General features: G+C 47.9%; 1 protein-coding gene across 5 annotated transcripts in view; it reads right to left on the minus strand.

Annotated features, from left to right (window-relative positions):
- Nucleotides 1–5,390: 5,390 nt before the first annotated feature.
- LOC146869506 (uncharacterized) overlaps nt 5,391–20,708 on the minus strand; it is a 146,781-nt gene continuing 131,463 nt past the window's right edge. For all 5 annotated transcript variants that reach the window (XR_014960856.1, XR_014960800.1, XR_014960790.1 and 2 more), the window contains one exon: nt 5,391–5,880. Coding sequence is in view for 1 of the 5 variants with exons in the window: in XM_085602866.1 (XP_085458992.1) it covers nt 5,873–5,880 (8 nt within the window). In the remaining 4 variants the exon portion in view is untranslated. The remainder of the gene's footprint in view (nt 5,881–20,708) is intronic.

The following is a 20,708-nucleotide window of genomic DNA, read 5'->3' on the forward strand; positions in this document are numbered from 1 at the left end:
GGCTCTGCATTTATGTTTTTTACAAATTACACACTCCTCCTCCCAAAATGTCAGCCCTACATTTAGCAGCAGACATCTCTCATGTTCTTATTGATGGCATAACCATATCTAAACCACCCTCAACCCCCCTCATATCCACCAGTGTAACCTGACAGCTCACCCTGGAACTCTTGCCACCAGAATGCCCACACAAAGAATGGACCATAAATTTCAAACTTAGAGGTATCAGCTCTACATCAAAATAAGTGAAAGCCGCACAGTATCCAAGGATGAGAAGGAAATGGTGGCAAAGGTAACTCACAAGAAAAAGGCACATGCAATTCCAATACCAAATAGCACTTTCAAGAAAATATTGACCTTCAGAAGGAAATTTTACTAGTTTTCATAGAAAAACTAACTAAGTGGGTACATGTAGGAACAGAGAGAGACACCACAAACTATGGGCAGTAATCAAAATCTACACTACACTATGCTCGCTAGTAAGACCGTTAAATATCCTAGACATGTTACACTGCCAACAGGGTGCACCGGAGACGGCCTACTTGACCCACTTGTTTACAATAACACTTACCCGTGGCCTCGTTCATTCACTGTAACCTCATTCTGAAGGAGCCGGCCGTAGGTAAGTACACATGTTATGTTATGTTAGGACCATTTAGTATAGCGCAGCGACTCACTCATGAAGAAGTATCTAGGCGCTTAGCAAAGTCAGGATGGAGCAGCAAATCAGAATAGCCAGGTCTTCAAATATTTGTTTTAAGGTTTGAAGTCAGAACAGGATCGAATGGGAAGAAGAAGCGAGATCCAGAGATGAGAGGCAAGAGAAGAAAAGGATTGGCTGCTGTAAGTAGAAGTACGATAACTGCAATATCAGTTTGTCTCTGGATCTCAGAGTTCTACGAGGGCAGTAGTACGTGTGCTTCTCTGTAGGCAAACCAGACCCGTGATGGGCAAAGGTTTGTGAGCAAGACAGAGAATTTTAAACTGGGATCTTTTCCTGACTGGGAGCCAGTGAAGAGCTACGAGCAAAGGAACAGATGGAGAGCCTGGGGGAAGCATACTGACCAGGTGGGTGGTCATATTATGAACACCCTGAAGTTTGGAGAGGAGAAACTCATTGGCCGCTAACAGTAAGGCATTCCTGTAGAAAAGATGACCTATTATAATGCCTTGGGTAAGAGTTCTCCTAGACCCTAAAGGGAGCCACTGAAATACTCTCCTGAGCAGGTGAATGGTGCAAAATACGCACCGCAGATAGACCTAACCTAATCTCTCATCTAATCTGGACAGGTTCTCGTCAAGAAGAACACCCAGGTTTGTAGCTGTCCTCCTGGGACAAGGCACTGATCCTATCTCGGAAGGCCACCAATCATCTGACCAATATGCCTGAGCTTTTCCAAACTGCAGAATCTCGGTCTTATCTCCTTTTAGCTGTCGGCAGTCCCAAGCCATCCATGTGGCTGTTTTACTCATGCAGTCGATAAACCTACTTTTAACATTGTCAGGAAATAATATTTCAAAAGCAAATGACTTGACTATCTGGGCATGTGGCGTCACATAGATATTAAAAACAGTGAGGATCAATGAATATTCATTGGGGACCCCCTTGTCCAGTGGCCTGATCCTAGAATGGAAGGTCTCAAAGGAGACCATTTGGGTCCTGTTGTTCAAAAAGTCTTCGAGTCAGTTTAAGGCCTTCCCCCGTATGCCTATCTCATAGATTCTTTGAGCCAAGTATGAGAGATGGTGACAACGGTGTTAAAAAGGACAAGTTTATCTGGCATTCTTGCATCTACAGATAGTATGATAGAGGCGACTCCTGCCACCGAAGCTGTTTTCATGCTGTGAAAAGCTCTAAAGCCTGACTGTGAAGGGTCCAGAAGACGGTGATCCTCCAAATAGGGGGAGAGTTGTTTATTCACAAAAGATTCCAGAAACTTGCCCAAAAAAGGAAGGAGTGAAATGGGCCGATAGTTGGCAGTCCCCTTTGGGTCAGCGTTAGGATTCTTTAGAATAAGTGACACGTGTTTGGATTTCCACTCCAGTGGCACAACACCTGAGGTTAGCAATAAGTTAACTAGAGATGCGCTGGTGGGTGTGAGTATGGTATGGACTGAGAAGGCATTATATAAGGAGGACAAGGATCGGAAGGTCATCTCGATTCGACTTTGATCAACAACTCTTGCGCGTGAGTAAGAGCTCAAACTTTTCAAGTATTGCTAACGAACTTCCAGCTGGAAAATTATTAGTTGGCAAGTCAGTGAAAGATGAAGCAGTGATACAAACATTCTCACCTCGAAATGGTCTGCAAGAGTATCTCACAGAGCTTGAGTAGCTGGAATAACTAAGGCACAGACGGGGGGCCGGTGAATTCATTTAGCCCCTTTAACAGTTCTTTAGAAGAATTTCCTACTCAGTCACATCCTGCTAATCATATGTTATGTACGCACTTCTTTAATTTTCATAAGGTAAGCCACTAAGGCAAGCTTATGTGTCTTTTTGTCTGAGGCGGATTTCAAGACATGCCATCTCCTTTCTAGTTTTCAAGCCTCAATTTAGCTGACTACCATGGGGCATTGTGTCTACTGGTCTTGAGAGAACCCTGTTTAAAAGGGGTAACTATGTATAAAGGCTGAGAGAAGTAGTCTTGGAGCTTGGCTAGGGCAGAGTTTATGGCCTGAGGGGCTTATTTAAGAACTGAAGGACTGGGTTATTCTTAAGACCCAGCGGTGCCAGGGAACAACACCTGAAACCTTCGTGGGTTACCTGTTCTGGCGTACCAAACACAGAGACACGGGACACTTCCAGCGACGTCAGAGATCAGCGTTTATTACTGCAGGGATACAGAGGTCACAAGAAGTACACAGCTCGGAGACTGCTTCAAATTCGTAGAAGTGGATCGCTCCTTTTATACAAGTTTTGGCCATACGACAGTATGGCGGACAAAGGTTACAACTCAGTTCCCACAATAAACTTCAAAAGGGTCGCGTTCATGTTTCAGGAGGCCGGAACATAATTACAACAGTCTTGCCGGTTCTCAACTGTAAAAACATATCCCCTCCGCCATAAACACATTAAGAGGAAGGACGGAAAACAGATGTAAGGAAAGGACAAGGATGCACAACAGGTTAGAAAAGAGTGTGAGGGCAATAAAGGAAACTTGATAGAGGGATCAAAAGACCTCGTGTCTAATGTATGCGTGGCTGAAACAATAGACCGGAGCGGCAAGATGGGCCTTGAGCGGGGCCATCTGTGTCATTCCCCTCATCGTAAAAGTCGCCTCAAAGAAACACGTGTCCTTCGTACTAGCCTGAGAGTCCCAGGGTCACGAAACGGACAAGAAAGCCCGTTCGCTGGCTACCTGAGGGCAAGAAACAAAATGGACGCTGTATCTAAAATGGAACCCGAGGGTTCGGATGAATGAACCCAAAAATGAGGCGAACCATACGTGGCTGCATTGCGAAACTTCGTACACCCACTATACTCGCCATTTGCGGTTCATAGATACCCAACTCATCCATATTCGTCACCACTCAAAAAGTGGCGTCCCGTCTCATACGGAACCTCAGACGCTCCTTTTGCCCTCATGTAGGCAAGCACTAGTCAAGATCGGAATCTATGTCAATATTCATCAGATCGTTCAGCTGCTGCTGGAACATCATTCTATTCATCAACGTCTCCTTGGTAACAGATGGCCGCCTTATACACGTCGCAGCACATAGGCCACATAAGGCAGGACCACACTGTACACAAAGACAACACGTGAACAGAAACGCTACAACAGCCCCTACGATCATTAGAATCTTCCAACCCCAGGTTGACATCAGGCCCCAAAACCATCCTAGGAGCGTCCAATTACCTTCGTCCACGTGTATGGACTCGGAAATCTTGTGCAACTTCGAGATGGCTTGATAAACAGTTGGAGCATTGTCAGGAATAAAAATGCAACAACTCGAATGGATAATTTTGCATACACCCCCTCTATCTGCAAGCACAACGTCTAGAACCATACGGTTCTGCAACGTCATGAGTCTATCCGCCTGTAGTTCAGCTGTTAGATTACCAAGGGCATTTGCAGTAATATTAGCAGTCGACTCTACCACGCGGGTCAACTGTCTTAGGTTCCTACTATTAACCATAGGTCCCCAAAACGGCAAGAAACCCTTAAAGAAGTCTCCTGCTTCTTGACCAGCAGTATCCTCTTTGCTAATGACGCCTCTCACGACTCTAGTTTTGTGGTAGTCTGAAGCAACTGTGAAAGTCGGGGGTAAGAGATTCGCAATATAACAGGTACCCGAAAAGTCGCGGGGTAACCATGTATATGCGCGTTCATAACATACAAAATAGGTGCCCTTAGCAGTCAGAAAAACAGGGGAAGAGAGCATCGGTAGGACATATGTTTCAGTGCAAGCACTGTTCCCAAGTTGTGCTCTCGGATTTCGACCCAAACCCTGCAAGCAGAAATTTCCGAGGTGCGGTACAATCCATATTGGGGACGAGCTCCTCAGTTGTCTATCTCCCACTGACGTACTATATTCAGTCTCGCTCAGGTCTTTATAGGCCTGTACTTCTTCATCTGGAATGAGTGAGGCATCAAAAACATCTCTATCCAGATCTGCTATAGCTATCGCCAAAGGCTTGTGGTACGGCCCAGGACCAAAGTTGACAGACCGTGGCTCTCGACTGGGGTAGGAATCTAGTGCACTGCGGAACATAGTTTGGAATGCTCGAGCGGAACCCTGGGAGCTGTATGGAAGGACCAAATACGGAATACCCCTATCCATGGTGTGTGGCATTAACCCACATACCCAACAATTGGTAGTGTTCACCACCAACTGATGCTGATGTAGGAGTTGAACAAAGGAATTATTCATGAATTCCGCACGTCTAACCTGCTCATGTTGAGGCAAAGGATGAAAGGAATGTGGGGAGACAGTGGTGAGGGGACTTAGGTTAGGAGAAGAGGTAGGCGAAACAGAAGGCAAGAATTGCGATACTCCGAAATACACTCCACCCACCAATAACATAGATACAGTTAGAAACAATAGAAACACCTGAAACAGAAAACATTTTGTTTGTACAACCCTCCATAACTCTGATCTCTGTGCCAACACCCTTTCTTCTTCCACCAGCTTAGAGAATGCCATCCTCTACAAACCGTCCGTGACGTACTTGACGCACTTCGTTCTGAGTAGCGATTATCAATCCCCAGGAGTTCCCAGAGATCGACAAAAGTAACCAACCTAGCGTCAGAAACCTGCTAGACAGAAAGAAGTACCCGCACGGCCCTACGGTGACCCGGATGGCGAGGTTTCCTTGAAACGTTCAAATTTCTTACAAGTCTCTTAGCAGTGGAAAGCACAAAAACTCAGAAAGAAAAGGATGTAATTGTTCATGATATTCGTAACGTCAAAAACCAGTGTACTGTCAATTTTTATTAGTCCTTGAACGAAGAAAGTATCGACTTCTTCCAGGTCGAGTTTGCTCTACGAACAATTGTTCAGCTGGCGCAACAGTGTTCAATGAAACAGATGATGAGTCGGACCTTGGGTTCTGCAATGACGAATCCTCCTCCACAAGTTGAGCGTCGCTAAATGGCACAAAGCGCAAAGGAGTCTCAATTTCTTCAGCCGAAATCCCAGTTCTCACCCAACCGTCGGTTGGTAAGGGGATCGGTACCTTCTTTGTGTGGCTGGCATGCACCCAATTTTTCCGGCCCTCCAGTCGAACCGCTGTCCTCGTCGTCAACAGGACTTGGTGGGGTCCGACGAATCTTGGCTCCAAATTACGCTTTCGACCAAAGTTTCGGGTAACAACCCAGTCTCCTGGCCGGAGCTGGTGTCCAGGACCCTCTGTCTGCGCTGGTAGAGCTTCAAAGACCTGTTGATGAATTAACCGTAGTTTAGTGGTCAAATCATGCAAGTAATCGATCAACATTGGATATTCAAGACTATCAAAAGCCCTAGGCCTCGGGACTCCCCATATATTCGCAGGGCGACCGAACACAATCTCATATGGGCTGAGCCCTACTCGAGAGTGTACGGTTGCTCTGGTCGACAGGAGAGCCAGAGGCAAGGCATCAGGCCATGACAGACCAGTGGTGGCTTGAATCTTAGCGAGTTTCAGCTTCAGGGTACCATTGTACCCTTCAACCAAACCCGCTGCCTGAGGATGGTTAGCACTGTGGAATTTCTGACGAATTCCAAGGCCCTTACACACACTCTGCATTACACTTCCCACAAACTCACTTCCATTATCCGACCACACAATCCGCGGCATTCCATACCTAGGAAAGTACTCCTTCAGCAGGATTTTTGCTGTGGACAGGGCAGTATTGTCCTTAAGAGGATAGGCCTCAATCCATCTGGAGAACGCACAAACCACAACCAAAACGTACTTCAAATTATTGCATCTCTCCATATGGATGAAGTCCAGCTGGATAACCTCAAAGGGACAGGCAGGAGGAGCGAAATGACCAGGTGGAGTGGGAGTGCCTTTTCCTGGATTGTGCATCAAACACACCATACAATTCTTAACCACTCTTTCAGCACACTTAGCGATACCATCATTCCTCCAAACAGGAGACAAGAACTTACATATTCCTTTCGCACTAATATGTGACAACCCATGAGCCATCGTCACAACAGCTAATACATACGCGTCTGGTAACATCCACCTCTGACATTCCGTCAAGTCAACCCAACATCCATGCATATCCAATTTCCCTGTACTTTCTTTCCACTTGGTCTTTTCAGCTTCAGTAGCTTCGTTCTGAATTGCTTTCACACTTTCAACAGTATTTTCACACATACCGGTCTCAGCCGGCCACCTCACTGAACTCGTGACATACATTCGAGTCGCAAGATTCTTAGCCGTTTCCTTAGCAATCTCATCCGCAAATGCATTACCACGACCAACATCATCCGTCACTTTTCGATGTGCACTACATTTGACGATCGCCACTTGTTTAGGCAACGTAAGTGCATCCAAAAGATCATTCACGAGATGCCCATGTTGAATCTTCGTACCATGCGATGTCATAAATCCTCTTTCTCTCCACAATCTTCCGAAGTTGTGCGCAACACCAAATGCATACTGACTGTCGGTAAACACATTCACTCGCTTTCCTTTCGACAGAACACACGCTCTTGTTAATGCAATTAATTCTGCAGCTTGTGCTGAATTCTGGTTCAATCTCGCAGTTTCCACAACCGTGCTCAACGTCACCACAGCATACGCAGTCGTCACATCGCCATTCGGCAATTTGAAGCAAGAGCCATCCACATACAAAGTACCATCGGGGTCTGACAAGGGAGTGTTTTTCAGGTCCACACGACCTTTTGTTTCTTCCTCAGTCCGTAAATAACAATCATGGGGCAGCACATCATCTGATTCCATATTAATCGGCAACAATGTCGCCGGATTCAGTACATTACAATGCTTGATCTGTATATGACTTGCCAAAAGGGTCAGCTTGTACCCAGACAACCTTGCACTCGTCAGATGTTGAGTCTTTGTCCGATTCAAGAGCGTATCGACTGCATGCGGAACCATTACTATGAGCATATTATCCATGACCAAACCTGCGGACTGCCGAATAGACGCCGCAGCTGCCGCTGTCGCCCTCAAGCAACTTGGCAACGCTCTAGCTACCGGGTCTAAGGTCGAGGAAAAATATGCACACGGACGCTGCTTATCACCAAATTGTTGCGTTAAAACACTCAACGCACAACCGTCCCTCTCATGGACGTATAATGTGAAAGGCTTGCTGTAATCAGGAGTACCTAACACAGGAGCCGAACACAGCGCATCACGTAGGTCAGAAAAACTTTTCTGACATTCCTCCGTCCAAGGCAAAGGAGTCGAAACGTCCTTGCACGTGAGAGCTACCAATGGCTTCGCTAACAGTGAAAAGTTCGGGATCCACTGTCTGCAGTACGATGTGATACCTAAAAAGGCACGCACATCTCTCTGAGTTGCTGGCACAGTCATTCGAGCAATTGCTGTAATTCGTTCAGGGGTCAACCTTCTTCCCGCCTTTGACAATAAGTGACCGAGATAGGTAACTTCTTGACAACAATATTGTAGTTTGGAAGGTGACACTTTATGATGTAGAGCGCAGAGATGCTGTAACAAGGACACTGTAGCGGCTCTACAGAGCTGTTCAGTGTCAGCGGCTACCAACAGATCATCAACGTACTGAATCAAGGCTGCACCAGCCGGTAACACAAACGCATCGAGTTGACTCTTAAGAGCTTGGCTATAGATAGATGGACTCTCACAGTAGCCCTGTGGAGCGCGTTTGAATCTGAAGCTGCGACCACCTAATGAGAAACCGAACAAGTCTCTGCTCTCCTCAGCAATCGGAATGCTAAAGAACGCATTCTTCAAATCGATGACCGAGAACCACGATGCAGTGGCTGGAATCAGAGTCAGCAAAGCTGTAATGTCTGGCACCACAGGAAACTGCGGAACAACGACTTTATTTACCTCCCGTAAGTCGATAACTAGACGATACACGGGAGGCTTGGAGGGATCCGTTCGTTTCAGAATAGGCAACACGGGACTATTGCACACATTGCCTCGTGTCTCCTCAATAACATCTTTGCCGATCAAATCATAAATGATCGCTAACAATGCCCTTTCACCATCAAGGGAAATACGATACTGAGGTATACGTGGCAAACGCGCACCCACTTTTAGTTGGACAACATAAGGTGGGATATCCAGCAGGCCCACGTCATTAGGACCTGTCGCCCACAAGGAGTCTGGAAGAGATCTCAATTCCGATGGGAGCTTGTCGATCGATAAATACATAGGGGAAATCACGCTCTTACCCAACGTAAGCTCCACACCCGTAGGAGAACAGTACAAAGTCGCATGTAACCTTTTCAACAAATCTAGGCCCAAAAGATTCTCACCACAATCAGTAGTCAAAATCAAAGGAGCCTCTAGTTCATGAGACCCAATTGTAAGGGGCAAAGGGCTAGAAACTGGATTGCTAACGGGGGCGCCAGAGAATCCAACGGAAACATTCGTTAAGCCAGACAAAGGCGCGCCAGGGAGTTTTGAATGCATGATGGAACTTTTTGCTGCACCAGTGTCCAACAGAAAAGGCTCAACAACGCCCAAAGTGGCTACTGCAACATAAGGCCCTCTCTGATCAACCGGAACTGATACTTCTCCCTTCCTTTGTCTATGGCTATCCTAGTAGATACCATCCGCATCAACATCACACTCAACATAACAATCATCCACATGATACTGTGCAGACCGACCGGACGATGGTTCGCGCCGATCGAAACAATTTTGCGAATCCGAAGACGTCGCAAAGCGTTCGGCCTGATTCTGGGTGACTCCGCGACCTCTACCACGAGAAACCTGTTGAGGACCGCTACGTCCTCCTCGAGCCGACACACCATTGGACCTATCACGAAGAACCGGACAATCGAACTTCAAGTGGCCCTCCCCACGACAATATGCGCACTGATTATACCCCAGCACAAAACGAGGTGCAGGCGAAGCATTCCGCGTCTGCGATCTGGAAAACTGTGATTGAGATCTGTTTGGCTGCTGCGTATCACTGAAATTCGAACGCGGTGGATAGGCTTGCTGCAACAAGACCTTAGTTTTGAGATCCTTCGTTTTCTTTTCTGCACGCTCACTTTCCTCTTTTTCTCTATTCTCGTAATATTGGGCCGTAGCCAATATTTGGGCAGTGGTAGAAACAGCCCACGCACTCTCAGAATTTTTCAACTTGTTGCTCAGGTCGGGCAACAAATTTGACACAAATTTATCAACGAACAACCGCTGTCCACCCTCGGAACCCATGTCCTGACCACTATGATCAATGAACGCTTCCTCAAATCTCGTAAAGAAATCAGAAACACTTTCATCCCTCTTTTGCCTGCACGCCGATAATTTGTCCCAATTGACGCGCATCGCTGGCATGAGCGTTTTCATGAGGGTAATTATTCTCTGGGGCAAAGCCACAATAATCTGTTCAGGTTTAGCCCCACCGACCTGCCGGGCATCTGCCGCTGTAAGGGCAGCCCAGTCACCGCCTAACTCGGCTACGTGATTCTCGTGACGAATTTTCGCCCAAATCGGCTGAGGCACCACATTGCCGAACAACATATCAATATCGGCTAGGTTCATAACAGTAGCATCCACCAATTGGGACAGCTCCTTATAATAACCCGCAGGATTCTTACGAGGATCAGGTAAGGATTGCTTTACCTGCAACACTTCCGATCGCTTCCAAGGGAGGTGTATCCACACTCTCTGGAAATGGGCTGGGACAGGAGGGTTAGCAGCAGCATCACCTGGCATCCATACCGGGGGAACTTCCCGCATAGGATATTGACCAGGTTGTGCCATCCACTCTGCGGTCGCGTCCTTAAACAGTGCACGCGGTTGCACTGAACATCGAAAGGATAACAAGCGTTCCAGAGCCTCTCGAACTTTATCACCTACAATGACACCCGTGGCAAACCGAAACTGTAGCTCGGAAACCTCAGGTGGTATATCATCAGCTATCTCATCGTCCCACTCCTCTTTCAATGACTTACACAATTCTTCGAACACAAATCGTTGCGTGGGCACATTAAACTGAGAAAACGTTTCAAACACTACACGTGGGGGGTATTTAACAGGGTTACGAATCCATCTACGTGCCGTTTTCACCAACGATTCACGTTCCCTACCATCAGGAAGCTGACTGCGTCTTTGAGCGACATCCGAAAGAGTCGAGCCAAGTATCGGCCCAAAGAGCGGAGAATAAAGAGAAGCAACAGCAGTCAAGAGACGACTACGAACAGAAGGAGAAGAGGAAGAAGGTGCAGGTGTAGCAGCCATAGGGGCGGAAATAGTAGAAGTAGACGCAGCAGTAGGAGTAGCGGGAACAACAGACTGAGGAGGGACTTGGAAAGGCGCAAGAGGGAGAGAAGCCGGACCAGGAGGATGTACGATCTGTGGCCCAAGGGGATTCGGGAGTACGGGAGGAACGGCGGGCTGACCAGCAGCCGCCAAAACAGCGGGTTGAGGAAGAGGTGGATGAACGGGACCCATAACATCGGGAGCGTAGGGAGGTGGCGATTTCATCAGATAAGACAAAAGCGAATCTTCCACCGATTCTTCTCCTGTGTTATCGATCGTAGGAGGTAGCGCCGGATAACATTTGTCCACTGCCATGTGGTGAAGCCGAGCACTAACTTCCTGCTCTTTCTCATCTTTGTCTAACTGATATTGTTCTGCATTGCGCATCACTGTAATAACACCTTCTCGCTTATTTTTCTTATTCTGTTTGATTTCTTTCTGCTTGGCCTCTTTCCGCCACAACCGGAAGGAATCAAACATGGCCGGCCTAGCTTTCTTTTTAAATAATTTAGCTTCCAGGTTATCTAAAATGGCAGTCTCGAAACTACCATGAGGTGGCCAACTAAGGACGCCATCCTTTTTAGTGTAACGAACCCAATATTCATTATATACGATAGGACCCACGCCATGGCGACTATAGAGCTCGTAAAGCGGAGTTCCAGCCGGAGGTATCGGACATGAATCCTCCAGCCGGGAATCCATGCTGCAACATTTGAGAAACCCAAACAAAGTACTACGGCCAGGCATCGTGCACACTAACCGAGTATACAAACTTCAAGGGCTATCGAATTACAATGTCCTCGCAAAAATGCAAAACCCTCGGTTTTTGGCAATTGCAATCGTCAAATAAAACCCAACAACTAAGAACCACGAATGCTATGGAACCATGCAAACAACAAAGCAACACTGGGAGCGACCCACAAATACTTAACTGAGAGAACAATGGCGTCACCAGGAAGGCCCGTTAGTCGTCTCGCCGTACAAAGGACTACGCCAGGCGCCAAAACAGGTCGACAGTCAGGGCATCGGTCCGTCGCAGCCGTCAGGAGGCGGGGATCTTCGCGGGAAAAGACGTCGGGCCACTTATTTCGACAACTGGATCGATGAAGCGGGGTGCACCTTCCCTCGGAGATTTCACACGAAGTTCCTCACGATCGTCAGGCTTTGGACCGGTACCGTTGATGTCGCCCCACCTTGGGCGCCAACTGAAGGACTGGGTTATTCTTAAGACCCAGCGGTGCCAGGGAACAACACCTGAAACCTTCGTGGGTTACCTGTTCTGGCGTACCAAACACAGAGACACGGGACACTTCCAGCGACGTCAGAGATCAGCGTTTATTACTGCAGGGATACAGAGGTCACAAGAAGTACACAGCGTGTAGGTTCTCGGAGACTGCTTCAAATTCGTAGAAGTGGATCGCTCCTTTTATACAAGTTTTGGCCATACGACAGTATGGCGGACAAAGGTTACAACTCAGTTCCCACAATAAACTTCAAAAGGGTCGCGTTCATGTTTCAGGAGGCCGGAACATAATTACAACAGTCTTGCCGGTTCTCAACTGTAAAAACATATCCCCTCCGCCATAAACACATTAAGAGGAAGGACGGAAAACAGATGTAAGGAAAGGACAAGGATGCACAACAGGTTAGAAAAGAGTGTGAGGGCAATAAAGGAAACTTGATAGAGGGATCAAAAGACCTCGTGTCTAATGTATGCGTGGCTGAAACAATAGACCGGAGCGGCAAGATGGGCCTTGAGCGGGGCCATCTGTGTCATTCCCCTCATCGTAAAAGTCGCCTCAAAGAAACACGTGTCCTTCGTACTAGCCTGAGAGTCCCAGGGTCACGAAACGGACAAGAAAGCCCGTTCGCTGGCTACCTGAGGGCAAGAAACAAAATGGACGCTGTATCTAAAATGGAACCCGAGGGTTCGGATGAATGAACCCAAAAATGAGGCGAACCATACGTGGCTGCATTGCGAAACTTCGTACACCCACTATACTCGCCATTTGCGGTTCATAGATACCCAACTCATCCATATTCGTCACCACTCAAAAAGTGGCGTCCCGTCTCATACGGAACCTCAGAACCATGCGCCGCCAGAGCGTCACTTATTTTGATGTTCCGGTGGCGTACATTGCGGACCCATATCTAAAAGGCCGCATAAACCCACCCTGCGTGGCGTTCTATGGCCTCGTAGATATGGCGTGAGGAACCACAGCGCAAGTCATTGCGTTGCCTCACACTGCATCTGGGAGGCATTCCATGGGGCGGTGGCAGTGGCTGTTCTGATGCAACGGGTGTTGGTTTTGACACATTCCCAGAATTAAAACATGGTGTTGAAATCATACACCTCCCTTGTGGTGGCATAACGAGGAGGAATATCTGAAAGGACAGGTATCTTTTTAATACAGTGCATACCCGCCTTTTGGATTTGGTGTAGGGTAGCACAGCAAAATTACGTGTGCGGTGCCCTATGCCAATTCATTGTAAATAAGCCCCTTAGGGCCTCATTTATGAGGTTGTGCTGTAGGGCAGCGCCACAGGCCTTCCTTCTGCACTGCCCTACGGCAAAAGCAAAGGGCAGGAATGCACCCTATCTATTGGCACATTCCGGTCCTTTACCCCCATGCCAGCGCACCAAGGGCTGCCTTATTTGAAGTGAAAAGTGCACAGTAGCGGCATCAGCCACCCACGCTTCAATCTCATGGGCCAAGAATAAAAGACAAAGCATTCACCTTGACAGGATCAGTGACTACTATCGGGAACACACATTTTGTATGGACAGAATATCATATCAAAAATATCGAAGACAAGAATATCGGATAGGTAAGTACAAGTTTAAATTTAATATTCTTAACTCCTTGAAGATGTATAAATTACCTACACAATATTCTTCTCCTCAATATTTTGTGGTTCTGATATTTTGTCTGAATCCCCCTTTGATGTAAAACAGGAGAAATAGGAGAAAAAAGGAGATGTCCATCTAATGGCTAAAATGAACAATGTGAAGGCAGACAACCCAGGATCAATCCTGGCTTCCCAACTTGACTAAATTCTGTGATCCTAGGCAAATCTCTCTATTGTCCTTGATTAAATATGCTGTAATGTTGCACCAAGTATAATAAGCACCCAGGATGCAGGGGAAGGAGGAACCAAATAGGGTCACGGCCGATAAGAGACCTTTGATGAAAGTTTGACTTCAAGGTCCACCTGCTTCCTTACCCACATGGAGCTCTAAATAGGACAATACTAAAGAAATGCGAACTTAGGGGTCTATCAGGATGCGCCCCCTAACGGTGCCGGGACCGGCCACCAGTGGTGCGGCGGTCCCACATCGCCAATTAGGATGTGACCGTTACCATGGCGGTCGCATCCTGTACATTTAACATTGTGGAGGGCGGTGCTGTATTCAGCACCTGCCACAATGTTAAAAGGGTATGTTGTGCATTTGCATGCACAACGTGAAAGGCACCGCGTGGTGCCTGCCACCTTGTGCATGCAAATGTTGGGGGTTCCATGGGTACACCCCAAGTGCAGCCACCCACCCCCCCCAACCCCCTGGGCGCCGGCAAAGGTCATTTTGTCTGGCAGGCTCCTGTCATGCCAGCACAAGACTTGCCCAGTGATCCAACTATTACAACTCAAGAAAACCAATGGTCACAGAAGCTTTTGTACATGTGTCATCCCTCAGTTATCTGCACATATGCAATACACATGTAGACCAAGTTGGACTGATGACACAGATGACTTGTGTAACATGGATGCACAAACATGCCTGTACAGTGGAGATTGTCCAAGTCAGGGAATCTTTCCATGAGCCCAAATGTAAGCACAACCTATGTGCAACAGTGTATGCCAAAGATGTCAAGTAGCAAACCCAAAGATAAAATCCTGGTCACAACATTTTGCTATCAATACACCCTGAAATCGCAGCTTAGGATGTCATGGATACATAGCAGACAAGTACACATATCCCATAGATCACATGGAATACATCACATCAACAACTCATTCTGTTATACCTTTAAAACACCTGTACAACAGCAAGTCCATGACACTCATCATCAACATCATGTATATTTGATGCAACACCACTGGATAACAACAATTGGCTTTATTAAGCACATAACTCATTGAAACTGTTAAGTACACAATGACTCAAGGCCAATGGCCAGTCCATGTCAGGAGTCCTCCCAGGGTGAAATGTGACAAGTTGTCATCCATTGCTTGCCTGCACTGCTACAGGCAGGAGACATCTCCCCTTGGAGGGGCATACACAGGGGCAGGCCAGGCACTGCAGGGACAGGATCAGGGGACAGCAGAATGGGGCAGGGGAGGGCTGGTGGGTGTAGGAGTGTCACTGGCAACTGCAGCGGAGGTGTCTGACACACGGCAGGGCCCAAGTCCAATGGGGTGTGTGCTGACATCAATGCCGGCCCCAAGTCAGACGGGGTTCTTACCCGCACGCCTGGTCAGGTCAGATGGTTGGGACGGGACCTCCACTGCAGTGCAAAACTCCAAGGGAGTTTCATGGGGCTCAGGTGAGGTTGGCAGGACGGGGGGGGGGTACACAGTCCCCACTGAAAGCAGTCGCTAACACAGATATTGCCTATTAGCAACGCAGGCTGTGCGATAAAAAATTTCACGCTAAGCGCGATTATCGCCAGAATCTAACACCTGCTGAAAACATTACTTACCTGTGTAATCAATGGGAGGTGGATTGTCAGGTTAGGTCCCCATTGGCGTTAATGCGTGAATATCGCTGGATTTCCAGCGATATTCACGCATTTAGCCGCTATCGCTGGATATTTTATCGCATTAGAGATAAACGTTGCTAATAGCGTGTTATCTCAGCGATAATATCTGGCGATAAAATAAAATGCGCTAAGCGCGCTTTGTGGAAAATACTGCATGTCCTTGCTAATATGCTCCGTGGAGAGCACACTCACCTGCTCCCCTGGTGTCCCATAAAGCTTGCTGTACTGTGGAAGTAGGCTGTCCAGCAGGGCCTTGTTCTCCTCCTCTGTGAAGGCAGGGGCCCTCTCCACAGTACGTGCCATTCTTGGAGCCAGAGGATGCAGAGACAGCAGCAGTGGTAGCAGAGATGTCAAACTTGATCATGTAGTAGAGGCAAGTAAGTTCCCAGGTGAACAGACAGACTTATATCTGTGCTGCAGAGGCAGATTCAGTCCCATATGTCAAAAGCAATAGGTCCAACACGTTTGCATCCTATGAATCTGGACAATCCATCGCATTGCACATCTCGTACACGCCTTCCGCATCATTTGAAATATTCAAAAGCATTGCAATGACGAGTCTGAAACATTGTTGCAGGCAGCCAACGGATTTTCAAGAAACCGATTCGCACCAGGCTCAAATCCGCGTCTGTTCCCATTGGAGACATTGTGCAGTGCGTGCGTGCAAGGCATGCGTGCGGATCGGTCCACCCCCGTCAGTCCACATTGGTGACATTGTGCAAGGCGTGAGTGTGTGCAAGGCGTGCCTGCGGCTCGGTCCACCCGCGTCAGTCCACATTGGTGACATTGTGCAAGGCGTGCGTGCGGATCGGTCCACCCGTGTCAGTCCACATTGGTGACATTGTGCAAGGCGTGCGAGCGGATCGGTCCACCTGTGTCAGTCCATATTGGTGACATTGTGCAAGGCGTGTGTGCAAGTGTGCGTGCGGCTCGGTCCACCCGCGTCAGTCCACATTGGTGACATTGTGCAAGGCGTGCGTGCGGATCGGTCCACCAGTGTAAGTCCACATTGGTGACATTGTGCAAGGCGTGCGTGCGGATCAGTCCACCCACGTCAGTCCACATTGGTGACATTGTGCAAGGCGTGCGTGCGGATCGGTCCACCTGTGTCAGTCCATATTGGTGACATTGTGCAAGGCGTGTGTGCAAGTGTGCATGCGGCTCGGTCCACCCGCCTCAGTCCATATTGGTGACATTGTGCAAGGCGTGCGTGCGGATCGGTCCACCCGCGTCAGACCACATTGGTGACATTGTCCAAGGCGTGCGTGCAGCTCGGTCCACCCGCGTCAGTCCACGTTGGTGACATTGTGCAAGGCGTGCATGCGGATCGGTCCACCCACGTCAGTCCACATTGGTGACATTGTGCAAGGCGTACATGCAAGGCATGCGTGCGGATCGGTCCACCCGCGTCAGTCCACATTGGTGACATTGTGCAAGGCATGCGTGCGGATCAGTCCACCAGCGTCAGTCCACATTGGTAACAATGTGCAAAGCGTGCATGCGGATCGGCCCACCCGCGTCAGTCCACATTGGTGACATTGTGCAAGTTGTACGTGCGGATCGGTCCACCCGCGTCAGTCCACATTGGTGACATTGTGCATGGCGTGCGTGGAAGGCGTGCGTGCGGATCAGTCCACCCGCGTCAGTCCACATTGGTGACATTGTGCAAGGTGTGCATGCGGATCGGTCCACCCTCGTCAGTCCACATTGGTGACATTGTGCAAGGCATGCATGCAAGGCGTGCATGCAGATTGGTCCACCCGCATCAGTCCACATTAGTGACATTGTGCAAGGCGTGTCTGCAAGGCGTGCGTGCGGCGGCTCCTTCCCTAGGTGTTTAACACGTCTTTCGCATTGGTCACCTGTGTCAGTCACCATAGAAGTAACTGTTTAAGGCATGCAACACACCATAGCTTGCCATTGACCCATGGGCACAACAACAATACACTCTGTGACACAGTAACTCAAAGTGCATGTCTGGCTGCATTACCTGTGTGTGTATGTGGGTAAACATGTGAATTTGTATGTTTCACTTAGTGGCACCCACTCCTACGTCTCTAAACTCTAAAAATTATACTCTGTATCTTGCAATTAAGTATGAGATTTGAAACCTATTGTGACTTTATATATTGTCATTTTTGCTTACACTGTAAAGTCACTTTTTAAGTCACTTGCCTGTGGTAAGGAAATCGGCTGATTTCTTTTTTACCTACTCACGGTTTGCTCACCTATCCTCGTGTATATTAATTGTTGTCTTTTTCTCCTTATTACCATTAAATTGTATTTATCCCTCTACCTGAGTTTTTAGATAAAATCCAGTTTTTGATTGTGAAAATTGCGATAGCATATCTATCCCTCTTTTATGGGACCGTTGTTGTTATAAAATATATCTACCCTTGGTCCCATCTGACCCCTAGGGTTTCCTTGTTCCTTTCAACACCCACTCCCAGGCAGGGCAGGTTGTCATGGGGACAGATCCAATTGTTGGCTGGACACATAACCACTGTGTTTGATGACAGTACATTTCAGTGCATGAGGCATGTGCACAGTGCCCGGTGTACATTGTGTATTTCATGTGACATACACCCTGACTCTTCAGTGGAATGGTAGGTGCCTCACAGGGTGTCACAGTGCCACATATGTGATGTTCATCCACAGTATGTGTGCATTTCCATAAAGAGATGACTCAGATTTCATGTGCTCAATGTCAAATGTTCACAACATCCCAGTCTATTGTCAATGTGAGTTGATGTTGCGTCTGTGTGTCACAGACATCCACGAGGTCCCTGTGTGTGTCTGTCAGGAACCTGTGATGTGGGGTAGACATCTGTCCTCACTAGTCACTGTGGTGTGTGTCTGGTATGTGACACTCATACCGATGTACTGTGATGGAGCCCATTGATTGCTCACAGCACAACAGGGACCTTGTTGTGTGGCCCTGTAGAGCTGGGATGTCAGATGATGGGCATGTATCTGATATGTGTGTCTATACCCAACAGCACACACATCATGTTCTTGTGTCCTGTAATGTGGTATCATGTGCTATTTGTCATGTACACTGGCATATAGATGAATGGCAAACTGTCTTTGCTCTCCTATGTACTGCAGGAGACCAAATGTCCACAGACCGTTCCCAGACCTGGAGACCATGGTTGAACGTGACTGCATGCGATGGTACCATTTCACCAGGCCACTGATCGAAGAATTGGCGGAGCAGTTGGCTCCACATCTGCAACCTTGCCGGATATACCCCACAGCACTGACCCCCAAGGTGAAGGTGATGGCAGCCCTACACTTTTTTGCCACAGGTACTTTTCAGCACACTATTTCTACTGCTGGTGGGGTGTCATAGACTATGTTCAGCCGTGTACTTCGGGATGTGTTGGAGGCAATGTTGCATTTCCTCGACCATTACATCCATTTCCCCAAAGCACAACAACTAGATGACATCAAGGGGGACTTCGATGCCCTGGGCAGGATGCCACGTGTCATTGGCTCCATCGATGGGACACATGTGGCTTTGGTACCACCGCAGGCACATGAGCAGACGTACCGGAACAGGAAGCATTTCCACTCTATAAATGCTCTTGTGGTTTGTTTGGTGGACATGACCATTTCTCATGTGTGTGCAAGGTTCCCGGGCTCAGCTCACGATGCCTACATAATGAGGAGTAGTGGCATCCCAACGATGATGCCACAGATGCAGTACCAGCGTTCCTTGCTTGTCGGTGTGTACTGACTTCTTAGCATTATGTGTGTTTGCTAAAGTTGATTTGCACCCTATTTTCACGCTCAACTAATGTGCAATTGTCTCCCTGTAGGTGACTCCGGATACCCCAACATGCCATGGTTGCTGACACCCCTCAGGAACCCTGTGACACCAGCAGAGATGCGCTACAATGAGGCACATGGTCGTACCAGGAGAGTGATTGAGCAGACATTTGGCCTCCTGAAAAGCAGATTCCGCTGCCTGGACAAGACAGGAGGGGCCCTCCCATATGCACCTGCGAAGGTGTGCAGGGTAATCATTGTGTGATGCACGCTACACAACCTGGTAGTGTGGAAGCGGTTGCCTCTCATCCTGGATGACGATGACCAACCTCCGCCAGCCGTGGAGCATCCTGGTCTGGGGCATGATGCCAGTGATGATGAGGGTGATGGTGATGTTCAGAGCCAGCAGATCCAGAACTTCTTCCCATGAATGTCAGTATACAGGTATGTGTTGTCAAAGTATTGTTTCGGCATGACCTATGTTGGTGGTGCACTGGTGCTGATTGAGTGTGGCTGTATGCTACATGTCAGTATGCTTGCTGTGATGTGTCCTTTCAGGTAGTCTGTACTCCCAGTGTTTACCTGATTGTTAGGTTGTGTCTGGGTAGTTAGAGTTTTGTTTTGAGCATGTATTGTCTGCTGTAAATCTGTGTTTTTGATTGTGTTTTCTGTCTGTCCTTCATAGGGTACTTTGGATGCTGTGTGGAGCGGTCTGAACCCCAAGATACAGATCCTGGCACACACCCCTGGACTTTCATCGTTCACCACATGTTTAATTTTAGGATAACTGTCGCGTGAGGTTAACGTGCATCAGTTGTAGAATTCTCACAATGTGAATATTTAATAAAACAGCCCTTCACTTTGAGATGTGCTCTGTGTGTCCACACATCCAACAGTAATTCGCATCCTGTACCTGTGGGCAGCTTGCCAATGACCCAATATGGGTGTTGTGTGTGCATTCCACTGTATCTCCAGTTGACATCAGTGTTGACGATCAGTTAGGGGCCATGGTGAGTATGTGTTGTGTTGTCCTAGTGTGCCTCCCTCATATTTGTCACATTCACATGACTCACATAACGGTGTTTGCATTGCTGTAATAGTTTGCATACACAGTGTTCCTTAGCAGCTCATCATCGCCATGGCACAAAGCAAGTAGGAATCAAGACAGAGGCAAGGATTGTGTGATTGTGAATTTATTTACATACATATGTAAGGATGGTGAACGGATTTTGCAGTGCTGTATAATGTGATGGTAATCCAAAGTTCACAGGTAAGTTGGTGAAATGTCCAGAGTAGAAT

The sequence above is a fragment of the Triturus cristatus genome, chromosome 1_1 (assembly GCF_964204655.1).
Source record: "Triturus cristatus chromosome 1_1, aTriCri1.1, whole genome shotgun sequence".
Classification (NCBI taxonomy): domain Eukaryota; kingdom Metazoa; phylum Chordata; class Amphibia; order Caudata; family Salamandridae; genus Triturus; species Triturus cristatus.